The 22455-nt window shown below is 40.6% G+C and overlaps 1 protein-coding gene across 1 annotated transcript in view; it reads left to right on the forward strand.

The window, feature by feature from the left end:
* Positions 1 to 22455, forward strand: part of LOC131677127 (protein Skeletor, isoforms B/C) — a 38364-nt gene that overhangs the window by 9087 nt on the left and 6822 nt on the right. Inside the window, exons 2-4 of the mRNA XM_058956748.1 lie at positions 15805 to 15960; positions 16027 to 16374; positions 16458 to 16717. Of these exons, the coding sequence (XP_058812731.1) occupies positions 15805 to 15960; positions 16027 to 16374; positions 16458 to 16717 (764 nt within the window). The remainder of the gene's footprint in view (positions 1 to 15804; positions 15961 to 16026; positions 16375 to 16457; positions 16718 to 22455) is intronic.

Consider the following 22455-nt stretch of genomic DNA (forward strand, 5'->3'; position numbering starts at 1 on the left):
CCCCCAAATTGCCAGCAATTTGCTGGCAAATTGAAGGGCAATTAGCGCATCCGAGTTGGCAAATTGCCCCCCGTTAGCCAGCAACTAGCCCTTTTTGACTGGGCTTATGCAGCCGGAGGGAACTGTCAGATGCAGACAGTTCGAAGATGCGAAACAGAATAAGAGGCTATGCGAGACGAAAGATAAAATGAACATGAAAAAAGAAAAAAAAATCTATCTGCGATTCCCGTTCCACAGCTGCTTACTACAGACTCTTTACACACAGACTAGCGAAGTGGCAAAAATTGCAGGCTAACGGACTGTCATAAATTTTAGCCAAAAGAGCATGATGTGGTTCTGTGAATGGCATTGTGCACACAAAAATAAAACAACCCAAATACTAAGTTCTTTTAACTTAAATTTTGGTACTTTTGAGATTTGCAGTATCTTTCGCACTTATTTGTGTTGTCAAAACCAAAATGAGAGAATCAACTCAGTCGAGTTATTCCGTGGAATAAAGTACCTTTGAGTTGTTTTCGGTAAGTTCAAAGTTTGGTAAATTTAACTTAAATTTAAGTATACTTAACTCAAGGTTGAGTATTAAAAAATCTATCATTGAGTGGTAATTATAGCCGTAGTTAAGTAGCAACCACCTTTAACGGGGTTCACCTAAATTTACCTTATTTATCGATTAAGTCAAAAGAACTCATTTTTAGCTAGTTTTAAGAACGATTTAAGAATATGCAAATCTTACACTGAGAAACTGAACTATTCGGAATTTGCAAATTTTCTATTTCCGTCTCGTTTATTCTGTTATCATTTTTATGCATTTTTCGGCATATGCTTCGAGCGTGCTTTCAACAAATGGAGAGCCGAATTATGTTCAATACATACATTTTACAGCAGTGGAGATGAGAGTAGTAATAGTAATGTCCGATTTTTGCAAATACTCACAGTTAATTTTTTCTGTCGAATCTCAGATTTTTTCGCATCTTTTGCCGAAATCTCAACAGCTGAGATCTCAATAAACAATTTTTTGCTCAGTGACGTTTCATCACTGAGACTCGGAAAATATTTCACAAAAAATCAGAAAACAAATCTTACCTAAATTTACTGACTTCACGGTTGCTGGGAAATTACCGAAACGAACCATAACTGTTGAGCAGAATAATAAAATTGCACGTGCCTTCGGTGCATTTTGCATATTTGTTTGTGTGCATCTACATGCATCTAAGCAACATGTAAAATATGTTTTCTAAATACACCTTGTATATTACGATCAGCCCTGGGACAACTTGTAAGGTCCCATATATTGAACTCATAAGCAAATTTTGTGGTGATTTGGTGATGTCATGGCGGCTCAAATGGAGCAAAATTTGAAAAAGGCGTATCCCATTTATTATTTTCCATATTTGCAAAAAATAAACAAGCATTTCTATCATCAAATTTATTTCGCTGTTGAAATTAGAAACTCTCCTCATTCCACCATACCTAAACAGAAACATAAATTCCATTTTTGAATGTAAAAAATCCAAAATAAAATAAATTGTTTATCGGAAATACAAGAAGATGACTTTCAAAATCATGCCACTTCCACTTATATTAAGATTTCCGAAAATCTTCCGGATCGAATCAACATCTCCTCAGGCATGAAATCGTCCGGTAGATGCCGCTCCGTTAAGTTTCTATCAGACTTGGGTCGAGTAAAACGCCAGAATAATTCCGGGATCCGTACCAAAACCATCGCAATATCTTCCGGACAGAATTATTGCAATAGTCTAAAAAAAACTCTGTCAGTAGTCGAACAAAGTTGTACATTTCTGGCAGCATTCTTGCTGAAACCGAGCACTACCAGTTTGCTGGCCAGAATTCCGATAAAAGCACACAAATTCTATTCAAAACCAATTTTGCTAAATGTGTCGAAAATCCTACATATACTGTTTATTTTTCCGATCAAAATACTAGAATTCTTGACGTTCTTAATGAACCTGAAACAAGGCCGTAGGTTTCATTGGCCAAAATGTTTTTTTTTATATTTCTTGAGAAATAAAATCACCAACGATTAACCGATTACAAACTTCACACAACAAGAAAACCAAAATATTTTTAGGAAGGAAGAGAGCCGGTTGCTAAAAACAACGACTGCCAGCAAAATTTATAGTAAGATTTATATAACTTTGCTGACGGTTTCCAGTTAGGGATAAATTTATTATCTAATAATAGTTTTCTTTATCTACATTCTGGAATACGCATTTTCTAAATGTTGTTCTAGCCACATTGACGGCGTTCATAACACACGTAACGAAACACGCTTTTCTCTTGAAACTTTTTCGTTTCGTTGTTCGTGGTACTTGTACAGACAATGCAGCGCCACCATCAAGTCGGTGGTACATATATGAAACAAGCACTACCTGTCAAGTTGTCCATGGGCTGATTACGATACTACCCAGACACTGTCCATTTCAAGAAAATGAAAATCGCCAAGAAAGGTCCGGTTCGCAATGACAGGCCATTGCCGGTTCGCGGTGACAGTTACTTTTTTTTCACTTTACACGTCCCGTCCCAGGTTGACACTATCGATCACTTCCAACTATCACAGCTCATATACCGGAATATTGTCCTTTAAAGCGTCATTCTCATGCCCATAAGTAAAAGTAGACAAATTGCTGACAGCACGCTAACAGTGATCTTTCCAAGTCGACCGATTTGTATCCTAAAACACTTGCAGAGCTTTAGTAACACAAACAATTACGGCTTGGACATTTTTCTCTGAAAACGTTTTTGAAAAAATTAAAACTAAGTTATAACTCTAAGAGAAGAGAAGACAATCGCGTAGCCAATTTAATCCAGTCCTAACCTCAATATTGAACCAGCTTCTGATTGGTGGTTTTGCCCAAAGAGAATAGTGAAAGAGACGAAGAGTGAAAATCAGTCAAAACGGCAACACTCCCTTTATGATGATTTCAACACTAGAATTTTGGCAACCGCTTCTACAGGCAGCACTTTAAATGACTCCTATTATATTTTGAAAACAAACCGTATGTCGATCGATGGATTTGTTTATCAAACGATGTGCATTTCGAAACAGAGATGAAATAATTCTAAAGCTTATTTTTACTCATACATATACTCTAGAATGCACCTTACAATCACGATTGAACTAAATTCTGACGAAAATTCAAATTTCTTTTTTGATAGAAGTTCAATACTTATCTCCTCCAACTCAGGCATGAGTAATGTTTATTTACATTGCACGATTGGTCTGCTCAATAAGGTATTTTTGGCTTCACACTATTCGTCTCTTTCCCTATTCTCTTTGGTTTTGCCAGTCAAGAGCGTTCATAATATTTTCAAACGGGATGAAAAACAGTGCTGCTGAATTTATTTTGGCTACTTTTCATACACATGAACATTTCATGCAAATTGAATAAATACCCTGAATGACGATATAACTACGTGTATTGTTAAGAGAGACACGAATAAACATAAAATTCAATTTTTAAATGCATCTAGTATTGTGAATTTTTGACAGCGGGTTGATATTTGAGGTACAATTATTTTCAGCAATTGTGAAAAACTTATAAATGGAATCTGGCAACGATGGATGCTTCTTGTCTTTGGAATTACGACAGGGCCTGGTAGATAAAATTAAGAAGAGCAAGAAGCCTGTTGTCGTCTCTTCTCTTAGGTATAACTCTTCATCACAGAAGACACCTTCTTTCGCAAAACTGCCTGCAACTACGCAGCCTAAGTAGACGGATAATTGCGCAATCGAGCGAGGATCTGCCTGCGCACAGAGCATGTCCCAATCTGATTTACCATTTTTGTTACCGACCAAAGTAGGATTCTGCATGTTCCAAAAGATCCCCGCCGTTGCCGGTTAGCGATGGAATTGCAGAAACTGTCGTTTTTCTGCGCCGAAAACTGGATTTCGACCGGTTCCAGTTTTTCACCACCGGTGGTTGCCTGATCGATTTCAGTAGACAATATGGCGCGGCGTTTGCATTAACGTGTGTGTGCGTGTAGTGCTTATTTTTATTCGTTTCTGTGATTCTTTAACATTTGAGGAGATAGACCTTGACTTTTGGCGATGTGATCTGCGCTACGATAGATCAATCAGACGAAGGCGTTGAGTTGCTGGATGAAATCGTTTGCTGATTAATGGGAACGATAGGTGGTATGGGATGTTAGATTTTTTATGCACGATTTTGACACAAGTTTAAGAGAATTGGGTCATTAAATAAAGAATAAAACTTTTATTTATTACACAGAGCACGACTTTTCAAATGTCCCACTCTTAAAGCTTTAGAACGATTTTTAATTGATTTTCTACATGAACACGCCCTTGGTTGACACTATTGGACTTGTTTTGCCAATGGTTTTAGCCTTTAGACACATACACGCAAAAGAATCAGGCCTTTTTGAAACAACAAAACGCGTTTAGTTGAATTTCAAACTTGACGAATGACTGTTTCAAACTGGAAGGGGCGTTTCTCGAAAGCACGTTTGCATTTTAAATAGAAACATTGTTGAAACAAAATAAAATTTATTAGATCTAACTGTTTCCTTTGTTAAAAACCAACAGAATCGATGTTTGATTTCAGCTAAGTTTGAGTTATTCTCTTCTTTGGTTAATACTAAAGATTTTTTTCGTTTCTTTGCGCCTGTTTGTTAGGGTACGCTTATCATGATTTTGTTGTTTCAAACAAAATATTTGTTGAAACTATTGAAAAGCCAACAAATGAATTTGTTGGTAATTTCATGCAACAGTATTGATTAAATAAAACCTGAATCTTTTTTGTGGGAAAATTGTTAATTAAAACCAAAATTTGTTTATTCTTACTGATTTTTATTTGTGTGTAGGTTAGGATCTCTGACAATTTACCCAGCGAAACGATAGGGGTCAATGTAGTAGAATAAAAGGTGTGGCTCTAGTGAATCATGTACATAAAATACTTTTCATTTATTACTTTACTTACAAAGAATAAAAAGAAAGGTTCGACTACATATCTTGGTCAGCTGCTTCGGCAATACCAAAAACAACATATGGCTTAATAACAAAATTCTTATGGCGTTTTGAATTGATCTAGGTATAATGTGGGTGTCGAGTCGAAACAGCAGACTTAATACTAACTCCGCAGAGAACAGGTGTTCATCTCGAGCTATTAACTAGTATAAAAAAACGTGCTACTGTCGCCATTTCGTTAAGTAGGTGAGTGTGACTGAATTGACAGCTGATCTCATAGAGATTTTAAAAAATGGTCGACATAGTTATACTTCTAGTTGGGATAGGCTGGTACGGCGGCATTAGTTTTTTAACGCATATTCGTTCAAATGTTCACACAAATATTTCCAACATATTTGTACGAACAAGAATGCTGTTCTCTGTGGTAACTTCATCGTGTCGAATATCGACAGGACATTTAAACCTGGAAAGCTTAGAAAGCATCTGATCTGATCATCCTTGAAGCGACACCCGTTCAACTGGTTATAAAATCGATTCAAACCTGCCACCGACAGAAGCTGGTCCCCCGGTTGCGCGGCTGCCTGTTCGAACCACCATACCACCGGACAGATGACGCGCAGTGATCGTCGCCGGGTGAAAGATGTAACGTGCTCTCCGGTGGTGGTGGGGATGGTGGCTGAAGAGGTACCTGCCTAAAACCTGTCTGTCCAGATGCAGATAAAAAGCAGTGATTCTTGCAATCATTAATATCCTACACTGGAGTGGGTATTACTTGCGCGAAATCATCTATGAATAGCGGTCGACGTGTTGCGAAGAAAAGTGATTTATCGAAAGGTTAAATGCCGCTCGATGCACTGTGCCAATATTTGGCCTACCGTGGTGGGATTTCGCGGTGACCGTATACCTAGTTGAAACTTGTCGATTGAGCGATGAGAGTGAAGTTGCATGGGCGAGTCCGGGTCGATAATGCTGTTGCTTCGACTCAAAACTCGTCGAATGTAAACAAAGGTCACTTTGAAGAGTCAAAGTGGTGCCCAGCTTTCGAAATTGATGGAGTTCAATGAGGGAAAAAGATCATTGTTTAAAAATTATTGTTCCACAGAAACTGTTTTGAAATTTTCAGAAATGAGTATAATTGGATCATTTAATGAAAAAAAAAACGCTTTTAATCCACCTAACAGTGCGCGAGACATTTGTTATAACTTTTATTATTCTCTTCGGATATCGATTGAGAACATTTCAAAATTGATGCTGGGCGATGTTTTTGATAACACATGGGATAGTGGACGGACTCAGAAAATCGCTCAAATCAGCAGAGGACAACATCAGTGCTAAAAATCTCAAACGCTAAACCAAATCAATGGAAAAGCAGAATAATAGCCCATAAAATAGATATACAAACGAATTATTGCTAATGCTCTGTTAATAACATCTAAATTATTCAATATATCCATCGTGTAGAGAAAACTGAATTTTCTTAAAGGGGTTATATATGTTGTGCTGAACCGAAAAAATCGGAAAAACATTTTTCAATCAATTTAAAGTTCATACTCTCGATAGCGTCTACTCAAACTTTCAACGCGACTGAGAACTAAGAACTGAAATTGCAGCTCTTGATATCACGCTACCTCTAAAGTGCATGCGTGCAAATAAAAAGCTCTTGAAAGCTTTTAGGGAAATTCATCATCATTACTTGAATTTTCTTTTCCACGAAACTTTTCGTTAACCTTTCGTCACTTGCGTTAGTGCACTGGGTGCACGCTGCTCTAAAAATCTATTAAAAATTTTCAAATACTTTTTAATTTTCGCAACCTTATTAGGGAAAGTTTCTTAATAAGCTTTTTATTAATATTGTGTAGGAAAAAAGCTGAAAATTTCTGTATACCAATTTATTTATTTACCCTTTTAACATAAACTATCGCAAGAATGGGAACAGGTTCGTCCACTCTTGGAAGAAGTCGATAAATTAAACCGTTGAAAACTACTTAAAATTGGTGTAGTTCGATGCAACTGAAAAAAATATCCTAAAAAAACCTATTAACCTTACCTATTAATGTGGAACATAGTGAATACTAAAGACCCGTTTTTATCAGTTGCGTGGTGTATTTTGGGCTGACGAAATAGGGACATTGACTAAATCGGGACATATTTTTTTCTTTTTGCCTTTCTCAATAGAAAGGTATTGCAATTGCTCTGAAAACCGACTTTTTAACGGAGGGCCGAGTGACATATACCATTCGATTCAGTTCGTCGAGTTCGGCAAATGTCTGTGTGTGTGTGTGTATGTATGTGTGTGTATGTGCGTCTGTGTGTGTACGCGAACACAATCTCACTCACTTTTCTCAGAGATGGATGAACCGATTTTTACAAACTTAGTCCCAAATGAAAACTGCAACGTTCCCATAGGCTGCTATTGAATTTCTAATGGATCCGACTTCCGGTTCCGGAATTACAGGGTGATGAGTACGATCACGCAGAAAATGTCGATTTTAAGAAATTCTACAATGAATGTATAATGGTGAAAATTTTTCCAAAATGTGACCACAACTGCTTCGATTTGTAGTACTAGGTCATTAACAGCCATTCAAAGTCTCTTTGGTCACATTGGCCATCATCATCGGTTCCGGAAGCCCCTGCGGAAGTATCCAAATTCAGACTAACAGTCACATCGGTTTCTCGGAGATGGCTAGACCGAATCAACCAAACTTAGTCTCAAATGAAAGATGTTGCGTCCCCGTAAATGGCTATTAAATTTTATCCCCAACCGACTTCCGGTTCCGGAGTTACTGGTTGTGGCGTGCGATCACATAGCAAATTGTGATTCAAACCGATACTCCGATGGAAGCAAAAAAGGTAAAAATTTCGCTAAAATGTCTCTCAAATAACTTAACTTTGCAGTTCTAGGTCACCGACGGCCAAACAAACTTTCGTTGACTACATTGACCACCATAGACGGTTCCGGAAGTGCCCGGGAAAAGCGGCCATCTTTCAAAATTTACGAACTCACATCAGTTTCCCTGAAATGGTTGGGCCGATTTTCACAAACTTAGTCCCAAATGATAGCTATAGTCTATAAAATTTCGTACGGATCGCTTATATGGGTCCGGAAATATAGACTAAATCGTCCGGTCACATATGAAATTCCCATATAACCCGGAACTCAAATTTTTTTTCCAAAGGGGGGACCCCATGAAATTTCAGAAATCGAATTCGTATTTTTGATGCCAAACATCTTTAAAATGCATGAAACGTCGAGATTTTATGTTACCTCGAAAAATTTTTTTTTATAAAAATCGACTTTTTGAGACTTTGCCGATTTCGCACCTTTTTTCAGTTCAATATTACCGTGGCTGTTTTTTCTTTTTCAAAATTTTAGAACTCGAATAATGATTTATTTTCCTGTATATAGTTGTCATGTGATGTATAATAATAAAATGTAATATATGCATTTAAAAGTTTTTAATGAATATAAACAACGCACACATTCTCGTGATTCATGATTGAGAAAGGCACAATTGCACCGCTAGGTGGATTAAAATAGGTTTTTTTTATAATAAACTGAAACTGTTAAAATATTCTTCCCTTTCCTTAATGTGGAATGCACAACTTCAATTCCACACTCTGGCAACCACGAGGACACCGAAGATGTTATTTGCATTTCCTTCCGTGGTTTCATGATATTCCACATCATTTGCGACTTCCTCATTTTCTTACCTCAATGGTGTCAATGGATTGCATGTATTGTTTGTGTTACGAATTTTTGAATAATCTGTAGTGTTCATATTTTTCAAATAAAAGTTGTACCACTGATTTTCTAGGCGTGTCACTGTTTTAGTTAACCTCGAATATAGTGACCTATCGTACCCTCAGACTTTAAAAGCATCCATCGAAAAAAGTACCTTTGCCTTATTAGATTTACGCTTGAAAATTATTAAACCAGCCATACAATTATTATTGCCAAAACGTGGCAAGATGTATAACCTTTCCAACGAATGCTTGTTTGTCACTATCAGTGCAAAAATACCATCGAACGAGCTCGCACAAAAACTGACCTACTTGACCCCACTCTACTCTTTTATTAGCAGAATTGAAAAGGATGGCAAAATTCTGACCGCCCCGCGTAATAATGACAACGTCAAAAGGTGCATCCAGTACTACAAAATCAGTCAGCACTATCAATGAGGAAACTACTACAACAGATGACAGAAATTTAGGCTAGAACAAAAATTCCTTAAAAATCTGTGTAAACCTTCAAATTGATAAACGTCGAACATCAGTGATTTACTATTGCCATCTGCGAAACTACACGCGTTTGACAACTGCGCTCAAACTGCGTTGCATCGATCACTGCGCCTTCTCAAACGTTTGTCAAACGTGTTTCAGACGTCTGATGTACATATTCTGAATATCTGTAGCAGGTATTTACACACATTTCGTTTTCTGCCCTAATACCAACGGACGTGGATGCACACTCGAGACCTGTAAGTGAGAGCGAAATGAATAACTCCCAAGACGCAGACGCGCATGAGATCGGGCGGACAAACTCTAATATTCGTTATTTGTAAAAGTTTGTAAAAGACCAACGGCTTCGTTGAGCTAGCTCATTTAACTGTGTCAAATTAAAGTTTACCATAAAGAATCCTCCATTTTACCCACCAACTAAATCAGTTTTCGAACACGTACGGCCGGACTTAGCAACCAATTAATTTGAGTCGACACCGACTCTTATGGGGGTAGAACATGAACGTCTGTTTAAAACTGAAACCGGACATAGCTTAAATTTGGCGATTAATATTATGACGAAAATTGTTCGCCGATGAAACCCAACTTAGTTGGTTAATGAATAGGTCGACCTTAAAGCACCCACTTTCGTTGTTCGACTGGGTAGTTTCGCAGCTGCCAAATTGACTATTGGGAAATTAAAAAAAAACAATGGCGTAGTACGGGGAAAGGGGGGTTTTGAGGCCAAACCACCCCTTCCGCGAAATATTTTGGAGATATTTGAAAAAATTGAATATATTCAACAAATATATACCTTATATATTAAATGGAATTCTCAAAATTTCACTTGCAATAGTTTCCATGTGAGAATATTTCCTTGTAGTGAAAATTGGCGACAGACCTCGACTACTATCGATCGGCTCGCTGTGGAGGTTAGGTCTACAGCCGAGAACTGTAGATAGCGGCGAAGCGTGCAGGTAAATGGATCCTGATATCGTGACAAAATTGGGAGCTTATTAATTAGCGAAAAAGATATAGGAAATTCCGCCACATTCCGTAGTTCTTGACTGACGGCGAACATGAACTGGAGAGTGTGCGAGTGTGTATGAGAATGTATCTCCATAGCGACCACCAGGCGATTCGCTACCGAATTAGCCAATGGAATCTAGCTGCAGCACGGAGAAGGACGACCTGCAAGCTAAAGTGGAAGACGAAAGTGGAGTTCAAGCGAGTTTGCCATAAGTAACTGTGCTGAGAAGTAGACGCCAACCCCTGGGGGACGCGCACTGAGTCGTCATGACGAAAATGAGGGCCGGTCGACACCAGCTGAAATATACCCGGGTAAGCTAAAGACAACTCGCTTTCAGCTACATTGGAGTCGGGCAATTTGTAACATGTAGAGCAAACAGGGGCAGCCACAAAAGATAACCTGAATATTCAGGTCAGGTCAGGTCGCAGTGGCAAAGTTTCCTCTAATAAAAAAGCTAAATCGTTGATGGTCTCTTCCCGAAGCACGATCCAACTACCTGGTCACTGACACCGTACGGCGAAGAAGAAGGAGCAAACCCAACAGAGTGGCAAGCGACTAACGATGAGCTCAAAGAAGCGTCGATGCGACTAAAAGCAAAGAAAGCCCCCGGTCCGGATGGAATAACAAACGTGGCGCTGAAAGCTGCGATCCTGGCATATCCGGACATGTTCAGGATGCTACTGCAGAAGTGTTTAGATAGTGGCAATTTCCCCGAAATGTGGTAGGTACAGAAGCTATTACTGCCAAAGTCAGGGTAGTCGTTGGGCCACCCAGCCTCGTTCAGGCCAATGCCGCAGCGCTGCACAGAAGAATGAGCCAGATCATGAAGAGCTTCTTCCACAGTACAGTACTGCTGTACGAGACGAACGAAGGGCAGAAGTCAATGCGAGTCGCAGCGGGCGTTCCTCAGGGCTCCACTCTCGGTCCAACTCTTCGGAACGGGATGTACGATGGGATCTTAACACTGCAACTGCCCGAGAAAGTGAAAATCGTGCGTTTCGCGGACGACGTGTCACTAACGGTGATGAGTGTCTACAGTGTCTCGGAGAAATGGAGGTGTTGGTTACGGAGACAATAGACGCGATCGAGAGCTAGATGAACGGGGTCAAGCTGCAAATAGCTTACCACAAATCGGATGTGTTGTTGGTCAGCAACTGCAAAGCGGTTGAGCGGATACAGATCGCCGTCGAAGGGCACGTGATTGCATCGAAGCGTGCACTGATAATCAACGACCGAGCTTTAACAACCATGTTGATTGCACCTGCGAGAAGTCGGTCTGTTATCTAGTGTTTCGTCATCGATACTGCGATATGGGGTTCCAACCTAGGGTGCGGCGCTGAAAACCAAGCGGAGCCTCGAAAAGCTGAACAGGACGTCCCGGCCAGTGGTCGTACGATTGTGTACAGAATAATATCTTCGGAGGCAGTATGCGTTATCGCCGAGATGACCCCCTTCTGCATCACCCTGGCGGAGAATGTCAAGTGCTACAATCAATGAAACGCGAGGAACGTGAGGAAGTTGATGAGAATCGACTCGATGGTGACGTGGCAGCAGGAATGGGGCAATATGGATAAAGAAAAGTGGACCTACCGGCTCATCCCAAACCTGTCGGCGTGGGTCAATAGAAAGCACGGAGAGATGACCTTCCACCTGTCTGGCCACGGCTGGTTCAGGAAGTATCTTTATCGGCTCGGGTACGCAACGTCACCATTGTGCCCGGAGTGTGAGAACGTCGAGGATACACCGTAGCATGTGGTCTTCGAATGTCTGAGGTATGAAGTGACGTACAGGGAGCTACTTAAAACGAGAGGACCAGACATCAGCCCGGATAATGTAGCCTACAGAATGACAAGCGACGTAAAGACGTGGAACGCAGTCAACAGAGTTATGATGTAGATCATGACCGTCTTACAGTGGAAACGGCGTGATGAACATCGAGCAACGGTTTCGGGAGAGAAATCACCGCCAGGGAACTCTCCACAGGAATAATCGGAATAGATCCACCGCCGAGGACTATTCGAATAGACTGCAACAGGGCAGCAAGTATGGGTCGCCGAAACACCAGGGAACTGGACGCCACGCTCCATCCGGAATCGCAAGACCGACCACGGCACCCCACCGATTATTCTGATCGAGATATAGCGCAAACCAAAGAAAAATCTGTATTGGGAGAACCTCTTTCGCCAGGGAACTCGCCGCCAGCATAAGCTAGATTCACCACTGGGGACTAGACTGAGTAGATAGCGACGAGACGCCACCAGTCGCCCCAGGGCTCCAGCAAACCGGATGCCCTACTCCACCGGAATCGTCAAACTGACCTCGGCACCTGGCTGGTTGTCACACTTTCGAACTTCTCTCACCGGGGAACTCTTCGTCGGACTGGGCTAGATCCATCGTCACTAATCGTGACACTAATCGAGACAAATGAATCGATTACTTCGATTATCTAACAGTTGCTAATATTTTAAAAAATATTCGATTACCACAGCTGTTAACCGATTAATCGAAACATAATCGGAACTCCTTATAACAAAGCCACTATTTTTTTCTTTGCTTGGCTAACGAATATTTTGTTTTATTTTAATATAGGTTACGTCATACTCGATTAGTTCTATAAATCGCTTATTATGGCCAATTATACAAACGAATAAATCGAAAATTATTCGATTAGCGGATTTAAAAATCAAACATCACTAGATATAGCGCACTTTTAAAATGCAGTTGTTTTGAATGTGACAGATAAAAGCCCGTCGATAAAGCAGATCGCACTGAAGGCAAGTAAATTATCATGACGCAAATTTTATTGTCAGGCAGACTAGGAAATACATGTTGCTTGTGGCAATAAAAATTGGGTCCCAACCGCATTGCGCATTTAACATTCATCAAATAAATTCTCGTATACTGGTTTATTCGACTGGTCTGTCTATGAGAATACCTTCTCTATCACTTGAAATGTGTATGATATTCCATAATATGCGTAGATAGTGGTACAGTCGTGATTTCGCTGGTTCATCCACACCTTCTGCCCAACTAACAAATTCGATTCACTATTTGGACCGACTGACAGACGTTCAAAACTCTTCAAATGTTAGTAGGAATAAGTGTGCTTGGTCGCGTTAAATAATTAGAAAAATAAGTCCTGAATAATTAACTATCTCTTTGGTGCGAGTTCAGCACTTCTTTCCGGTATTAGTCTCATTGGTGCTGCTGCGCGCACTGTCTAAAATCTGGAGGAAGCGTGTTTAGCGTGTAGGCCGGCTAGAAATGTTACTGCTGGGCGCACTGCCTAAGATCTGGTGTATGCGCTTTTAGCGTGTAGGCTGGCTAGAAACGTCAACGAATCTCAAGCCAGGCAGATTACGAGTTCGGTCGAGAGTTAAAAGTTAAATTGAAATAATTTATTAGTGCTAGTTAAAATTCTTTAATCCAACGGGGTGATTACTGCTAAAACGAGGCCTAAATTAATAATTCACATATATTTTTTAATAATTATATCTTCAAGCGAAATACTCCTGGTTTAAAATAATGTTAATATTAAATCATTAAATTTTTGCTCATAATTATAATCACATAATAACGATACTCCCCACGCATTCGAGGATTATTATTCTTCGTATTAGATAGGTAGATCTTTTGAGAGTTCGATAGGTAGATTTGCTTCAGTCTTTGTGCAACTCTTCTTTATAAACTGTTGTGCAACGTAAACAAACAATCTTCTTTCGGAGAACATGCAAGAAAAGTATTAGTGTTCAGAAAAATAATATCATGGCGAAATACTTCAACCGTCTAAATAAGACTACAGTGTCTTATTTAGACGGTTGACGGTCAGCTTATTATACTTCTTTGTAACAATGTAAAATAAATTACATGTAATAGTATCATGAATAAAGTGCTATAGGCCACAAAACAGTAGGTTTTCAATTCACTTCATATTAATTTATTGTGTGAGTTACATAAGTTGAAGTCACTCAAAGTTACAGCAAAAACTGTGGGTGCCAGAAACAAAGAAGAAGGCAGTGTTGCGCATTCCGCTGTACGGGACTCTATAATACCACAGACTCTAACGTCTACCTACCAGCCATGAAGGCATCCGAACCAGTGAGAATGAACCATGCCAGTCGAAGGCCACAGGCCCAACGCCATCCTGTACAGTTCTTGAGCTGTTCGACCTTAAATTATGTATATTAGATAAATGTGTTAGTGCTACTTAAACATTTTATTTTAGCGGTAGTGTGTCCTACTCACTTTTTTTAAAGCTCACGATGTGTCGATACCTACGAAACTGCAGCTTACCGCTGCTCGTGTCTTCTGTGTTTTGCTTACTGTTGTATTAGCGTCGAAGACACCTACCACACGAGCTATTATAGAGATGCCGCTATTGTATCAATGTATTTTTATTTAATTTATTGAGACAACACCTGACGCGTTTTTTGTTTCATGTGACACTTCAGTTCGCCCGTGTGACTACCGCCCACCAGAACATTGAACTGCCATACTGCCGATCATCAAACATATAGCTCGATCATTGCTTACCATTGATGCTCGAAACAACTCAATCAACCTTTCCGCAGCCAACGAGCACCCGATCAATCAATCACTCGATCAAATCGATTAACGGTTCGATTAGGCAATTCAATTTGCATTTTTTCCCATTATTATTATACCTTCTTTGGGACGATGGCGCCGCTGGCCGCCAAGCACCTTTCGAAATAAGTTTCTTTACTATTACACATTTCACGAGCAGTTTCTCACGATTCGTCCGACTGTTTTTTATTGGTGGTCTTGGGCATAGCGGCCGCGTCCGCCGTTTTCCGCTAGATTGGGCGCCATCCAAAAAGGTTTCCCGTGTAGCCTGCGGGCCGGCAGCCGCAACGGCCGATAGTGCTCTTTCCGCTAGCGAAAGTTGACGGAGAAGGTTGTAGGCGAATGATTGTTGAGCCCGCCACCGCTCAATAATGGAAACAATTACAATCAGCATCCGAAAGGGCGGTGATGAACGTGTTCGTGATCGTGTGTGTGATTGATGATTGTGCGCGTTCCGCGCGTCGAAGCTTTTAGATTAAAAACGGAAAGACAGCAGCAGCTAATCGGTTTCTCTGATTGAATAGAAATTACTATCCTCTCGCTTAAATTAGCCTTGCATCCGCTTCATAATGCAACCCTAAACATACTAAAAAGAGGACAAACGAAAGGGAAATGATGCTTGCGAAGCCAGCATCACGGAGGCTTGAAAAGTTTGACATTTGGGCACGAAACCCGTGTCTTTGTTTTGTTTACGAATGGTCGGCTTGCTGACTGACAATGTGTTGATGTCGGGTGGCAAGGTATGAGCGGCTTGGGGGAGTCGTTAACCCGATTATTTTATATTAGCGTGTGGCATTCGAATAAATGGCTCTATGCGGTCATGCGAGAGTGGAAAGGGAAAGTAAAAACAGAGCCAGATTTGATCACATATGCAGCTGGGTTTCGAAATACGCTCGCGCGAATATTCTGCCCCAAAATTAGAGCAAAGCGGTTTTACTTTCTACGTTACGCGCTACGGCGCGGCCACGGACTGTCGGATTGTGTTTTGATGGTGTTTTTTGTGTGTGTTTATTTTCGGTTGCAGGTAGCCTCATTTCCAGCGTGGATGCTCTTCAAGGGTACTACGGGACCAAGATCGGTGATCTTTCCCAGCTGCATCACGGTGTATCTGGATCGGTGTATGCGGTAGATGCTCGGACTTTGTTTCTGAAGAACTTCAACTATGACGGAGAAGGTCCAGGTAAGTGTTGTACTCTGTCAAATATCGAAAAAACCACCAGTAATTAATGGGAATGATGTACTTCAGCTGCTTACTTCTACGTGGGTAACACACGGGCACCAACTAATAAGGGCGCTTATCGATTGCGGGATGAACGAGGACGCGCCGGTGTTCTGAGGAAGTATCGCAATGAGGACATTACGTTATCACTTCCGGAAGGAAAAACCCTGCGGGACGTTCGGTGGTTCTCGGTGTGGTGTGACGACTTCAGCGTAAACTTTGGAGATGTAGTCATTCGACCCGATTTGGATTTTCCCAGACCAACCAAAATTGGACAACTGGGCGGGGTACATGACGTAAGTTCGGATAGCATTGTGATTGTGGATGCTCAAACTTTACTGATTCCAAATTTCAACTATGACGGGGAGGCACCAGGTAAGTGCACCGGCTTGTGGGGATAGACATAATCAACTGATCTTTCAAACCAATTCGCATTGCCTTCTTCCAACCGTTAATAGATGCTAAATTCTGGGTCGGTCGCGGTCCGAAACCTAGTCCTCAGGGTATACGCATTCCGGACGAAAACGGTAAGGAAACTCCACTGCGTCGTTACGATAAAAAGACCATCGTGCTGACCCTGCCCGGGGATCTGACTGTGTTCGACATCGGTCACTTTGGCGTTTGGTGCGAAGCCTTCACCGTTGACTTTGGACATGCTCGCATTCCGGATCAGATAAACGTGCCACCGTCTCTGAAGATGCTGGGCATCAGCCCACAGGTAACTAACAGTAGACGCCGGACCCCGGCCAGTAACCAGAATAACCGCAACCCGGGAATTCTCGAGAATATTGGGTCATTTTTCAACTGATTTCAGTAGACGTCGTTCGACCACGAACAACGAGTTGTAGTTTTGTAAGGTTTTTTTTTGTTTGTTTCGTTTCTTATGATTAAAAGTAAGCTGGCAGAGAATAATTGATTGCCCCCAGACGCATCGCTTTTCCTTTTCGTTCAAATTCCCACATACATGCATCTCAGCCAACGCTCAGTGAATTCAACTTGTTTATTGCATCATTAATCAATTAAAAATAAATTATGATAATAACTAGCATTAATTGCACTATTAGCTTGTGGTTTGAAAATAAAACACAGCGGATGTTTACGAGGAAGCGGAAAAATGGAAAATCATAAACTATCTGCCGACGCTTTAACGAAGAAGTTTTCCGCGCAGCTCACAAAACCACACAACCAACTCTGTAAATAGTTTGTAAAACAACCATACCAAGTTTCGTTTCAGGTGCTTTTTTTCTCTCAACTCAGTATTCTATATTTAAAAAAAGGAAATTTTCAATTTGTCCCATGAAAATCGGCTACAATAAACAGCTCTTGTACGATTCGTGTAAAAATTGTGAAATTGCTCGTTTTTATTGCTATACCCAACCAATTTCAAGCCTAAATAATACAATCAAAACACTCCATTAACAAAACAAACCGCACAACCGCATCGCCATCTAGAGTCAAGCACCCGCCTCGAGGCCTACCCATCCGCCAAGTGCACCCAGAAATCATTCGTAGCTAATAACCATTGCTAAAGCACACTAAACATGCAGCATTCAAATGCGACAGCATTTTGACGAGGACCACTTCCACACTTTTATTTCCAAACAAACAATGGCACCTTTCGTAATTGTCACTTTTTCCCCCTCCTTGTACCGAAACCCGTTCACATAAACCGACCGAATGACAATCGAACACAAACGAGCTATAAACGACCAATTAGCGCCAAGCCAGGGTGGCACACGTACCGACATACACGTGTGAATTAGACTGTTAATCACTGGTAGCCGGCTGCTGGCGCTTGCTGTTGGAGCAATGGACTCTTGTACAAAACTGGTAACTATGGTAGGCAATTAACAATCACGCAGTCCTGATCTTTTCCTGTAGGGCTACTACATACACTACCACTAAATAAAACTACTGTCTACATTAGAAAAACTTATTGTAAGAGAATGGCTTATTGTAGAAAAAAACGCATTTTATGTATCCACGCTCTGAGTGGCAACACTCTTCCGGTTGGATCAAAAATGGCGTCTTCTTTCTCTGACAATGAGTTTTTTTTTTCTAATCTACCTCTACTGCCACTACTACCTCTGCTGCATTGTAGCTCTAGTACTACCTCCGTCGGAGAACCACATCGGCCCTTTCCGGTGTGGAATGTGACTCGGACTGAAATTGTATGCGCTTGTAAGTATCCGCGATTCTAATGGTGGTGGGTTCAGTGCGTTGCATTACTACTGTCTCTGTATGTGATAAACCGTATGGTGTTGTGTAGATAGCAGCAAAATATTTATTTAATTTGAAAGAATTTGAACATACGTCTATTGTGGCTAATGGGATTCGCAAGATGAAAGAATTTAAAGTACTTGTCCTGCTTTTCGAGCGGTAATGGAGGGGCTTTACTGGTTGTAGTTATTAACCGCGAGAAAGCTCTCCTACACCGGGTGATAAGTCAAAGGGCCCGTTTGATCCAATTGTATTGAGTTTTACAAAATGCCGTCATCAATGAACTCTCAATGAATGAATTTTATGATTGCACCCAAAATCCAACGGGTATGTTTCTATTACTTTTGCGTAAGATTCTATTGTCTTTTCGATAACAGACCACACATTTGCGCATTACGGAATTAAACTCATATTCCCGCGAAGGTAATAAACGGCGGAATGACGTATTTCGGTTGTTGTACCAAACACTTTTTAAGTATGTGTCAGCTTCGGCTTTGTTCGCATGTAGGATAATTCGGTCGATTTCTATGATAGTGTTAGTGTCAGGTCAAACCAATCGGAATTCAGGCTGAATTTCTGGCCAAATTCAGGCTGGAAACTGCCCAATATTGGCAGAAACCAGCGCAAATTACGGATTTTTTTTACTGGGTAGGTTGGATAGCCAAATAAAAATTATAGGCAGTTTCCGGATCCGGCACAGTTCTCAGATCTGGACCAGTTCCCAAACTCGGTCTGGATTTAGTATTAAACGTCTTGCTGCTTGATTTACCTCCTGGGATGGTTCCTTAGTGCCTGCTTCAAAATTGTCCAGCATTTTTCGATGGGCCTTAGTACCGGTGCGTTGGAGGGAGGGGTTCATGTTTTATCGGTACGAAAGTGACCCCGTTGCTTTCGTACCACTTCAGGATAACATTTGAATAGAGGCACGAAGCTAGATCCGGCCAGAAGATCGCAGGGCCCTCATGTTGCTTCAGTAGACAGTACAGTACAGTACAGTAGGCGCTTCTGTAGACACTCCTTGAGGTAGATCTCCCCGATTCTAGTCCCACGAACGGTGCACTTCGTTTGCCACATGAGCAAATCGCTTGGTAAATAATGTATTTATTGGCAAACTGAAAGTTTCTGCTTCCTTACTTCCTACGAAACATTCTACAGGGTGGTGAAGAACAGTGGTGTATGGAGTTGCTGGAAGTCTCATCATCCATGATGAGACAATGAGGCTTCGTCGGCATCTGGGTGTTTCTGGGCCCGTGACTTTCCTAGTGTCTTTGACCGTACGTTATGATCTGGAGCCTTCTACATTTTGTACGTATGCAGTCCCTCCCAGTACTGGGCTCTCTGAATGAAAGACTGGGACAGATTCAACTTTTTGGACACATCCCTGATCGAAGCGTTGGGATTCCGCTTAAACGAGTTCACTACAGGCTTTGTGATCCTGATCACTAATAGAACATCCTTTCTGACCGCATTTCTCCTTCCGTTCGATGCGCAGAGTTTGATAGTGTAACGTTTAATCACATGACTCACCGTTGACTGCACGATCCCGAATTGTTTTCCGATGTTCCGATGAGAGAGTTGAGGATTTTCCAGGTGCTTGCACAAAATCAATTCGCGACGTTGCTTTTTGAGTGACGCCATTTTGTCCAATTTTTGAAAAACTGACAGTGTTAAAAATACATTGTAAACAATACACTCTCAACCACTTCTACCCAAATTTTCAAGACAAAATACCCAATGGGTTATTTTCCGTGATGCAATTTGATATGGGACACTCATTACTTTGATTGATCATCCAAAACACGAACCGTATGATTTATCTGTAAATAAGCATGATTCTAATGCGAATTCAGCATTATTACTAGTATAATGCGTATCAAGTGATTTTGGTCCGGAACAAATGGTTCATTGACAGGCTACACATATTGTGCATTCTCATAAAAAAATCAAGTCAATTCGTTGAATAATTTTTGTGATATTGTGTTCGCCAATTTGAAAAACGCGGTTTCGATAAAAACGCTATTAAAGGGTGTCCCGCATCAAATGGCATTACGAAAAAAACGCTGTAGAAATAAAATTTCTGTTTTCTTTTGATAATTTGGGTAGAATTCGTTTAGAGTGTATTGTTTACACTGTATTTTTATCGCTGTCAAATTGTTGCCGATAGTTTGAAATCTTTGTGTGTGTTATAGTTTTTTTATTTCAATTATAGAGGTTTTAACCTTAAGGTCATTCGCCTCTTCGGGTTATAAAAATCTTTTAGGAAAAATTTCTAACCCTATGTGCGGGGTCGGGACTCGAACCCAGGTGCGCTGCGTACAAGGCAATCGATTTACCAATACGCTACGCGCACTCCCCAAGTGTTATAGTGAATACACGTGAGGAATGCATGGCTGTTTAAAACTAAGACAAGACGAGACAACTGGCTTCTTATTTTCGGTTTTCTTGCTTTTTTGTGCCCTGCTGAATAATTGATGACAATTGACTGCATGCGACTAGCGATCGTGGCAGTGCAGCGAATTTCTTTTTCGTATTTAGATATGTTGCTATAAAACACAATGTCCGTTTAATTAACAAACATTTCGCCCAAAAATTTAGCTGGTACTAATTAATTTAACATTCCGTCATAATACAAATATATAAATTATTGATATGTCGAGTCTTTATTCAAATATTCAACGTTATCTAATGAATTGAAATTGCACGATACATAATTGACGAATTCAAATTATTTTTTTAGTCTAGTCTCACTGATCATGATGCCAACTCTGCGAATTGAGCCCTGTGGTAACGAAAACAGTATCCCATTAGTCAAATTCGAAGACGTCAAATTGGCTTCACGCTGGCTCCAGAAATCGCTTACTAGTTGTCTTGTCTTGTCATATTCTATTCTATTCTAACCCTTACACATCCAGTATTGAAAAGCATCCTGGAAAACACTGCAGTTATTCTGTAGTGTTTTTCTTGTCAATATTAATATTCGAAGCATATTTTCATATGTCGCGAATATTAAAACGGCCAGGCCTACTGTGCAGAGTTGGTCAATTAAATTATTCATTAATTGAATAATTTAAATAACGAATTGTTTTGAATCTTAAAGAAGGAAGAAACGAGGACAACCGTACCGACCGTTTCAGTTTAGGGGGATATAATAAATCGTTGGGTGTGACTTGGCTAAAAAAAATTAATGTCACTCCTTTGGTCCTTTGGGATGAGTTTAAAACAAAAGAAGTTCAGTGTGGCCACCGAGATTGCGGGAGACTATTCTAGAGGTTCAATACTAAGAATCAAGCGAATAAAAATATTGAAAGAATCCATTATCGGGATGATACTTCTGCAATTCCACTGTAGAACAGTGGCCAAATCCGTGACATCATTCGATGAGTTAGCCATTGAAGGATACAATCGCTGAAAGGAGCAGCCATTTAGCAGTCAACTGTTTTAAAATTATTCTTACTGTAGGTAGAAAAGCTAACAACAGACTTTTAATAGGATAATAATCAGCAATACTGAAAGTTACTATTATCCAGTTCACAATGTCCGAGAGTTTGATAATTTCAGCGCGGCGATTATTCTCAAACTGAAACTACTCCGGAGAGTGCTGAGAACTTCTTCTCTGATCTTAATACTCCGAGAGCAGGGGCTAATTGCTTCAGTTTGGTTACAGCATTTCCAAGAGACGCCACTTTTGGAGCCCCGTCTAGCGTATGGCCTCTACGATTATAATAAGAATGATTGCTGCAATAAGAAAGTTTGTATCACACTGACACATTAATCGATTTTTTAATGCGAAATTGGAATTTGACGACCTAATTTTTATCCAAATTTGCATCGTATATATCTGATTGCCTCCCTTAAGGAATGGAACTACCGTGGAACTTTTCGCAAGGAGGCGCTTTAGTAGATATCATGCGGAATCTCTGCACAGTAAGGACACATTTCAGCATTCTTACTGCACAAATCTTCCACGTGATTTTCATTGTACTTTCCACTGCGGTCCTTATTGCTGCAGTAGGTGGCTGTGTGTTTACAATTAGAGCAATTCATGACCCGCGGTACAAACAGACGGACGGGCAGACGAACCAGGTAAAGCGGTTCCAGCGAACGTCACCCGATAAGAGTTTGATTGGTTGTATGTTTTCAAACCATCTCCCACGATTAACACTGAATTCAAACATTTGCAATGCCATATTTTCTCCGACTGAAATAAGCGATCTCTACAACAGCCAACCCCGCACT

This window comes from Topomyia yanbarensis, chromosome 1 (genome assembly GCF_030247195.1).
Source record: "Topomyia yanbarensis strain Yona2022 chromosome 1, ASM3024719v1, whole genome shotgun sequence".
NCBI classification, from domain to species: domain Eukaryota; kingdom Metazoa; phylum Arthropoda; class Insecta; order Diptera; family Culicidae; genus Topomyia; species Topomyia yanbarensis.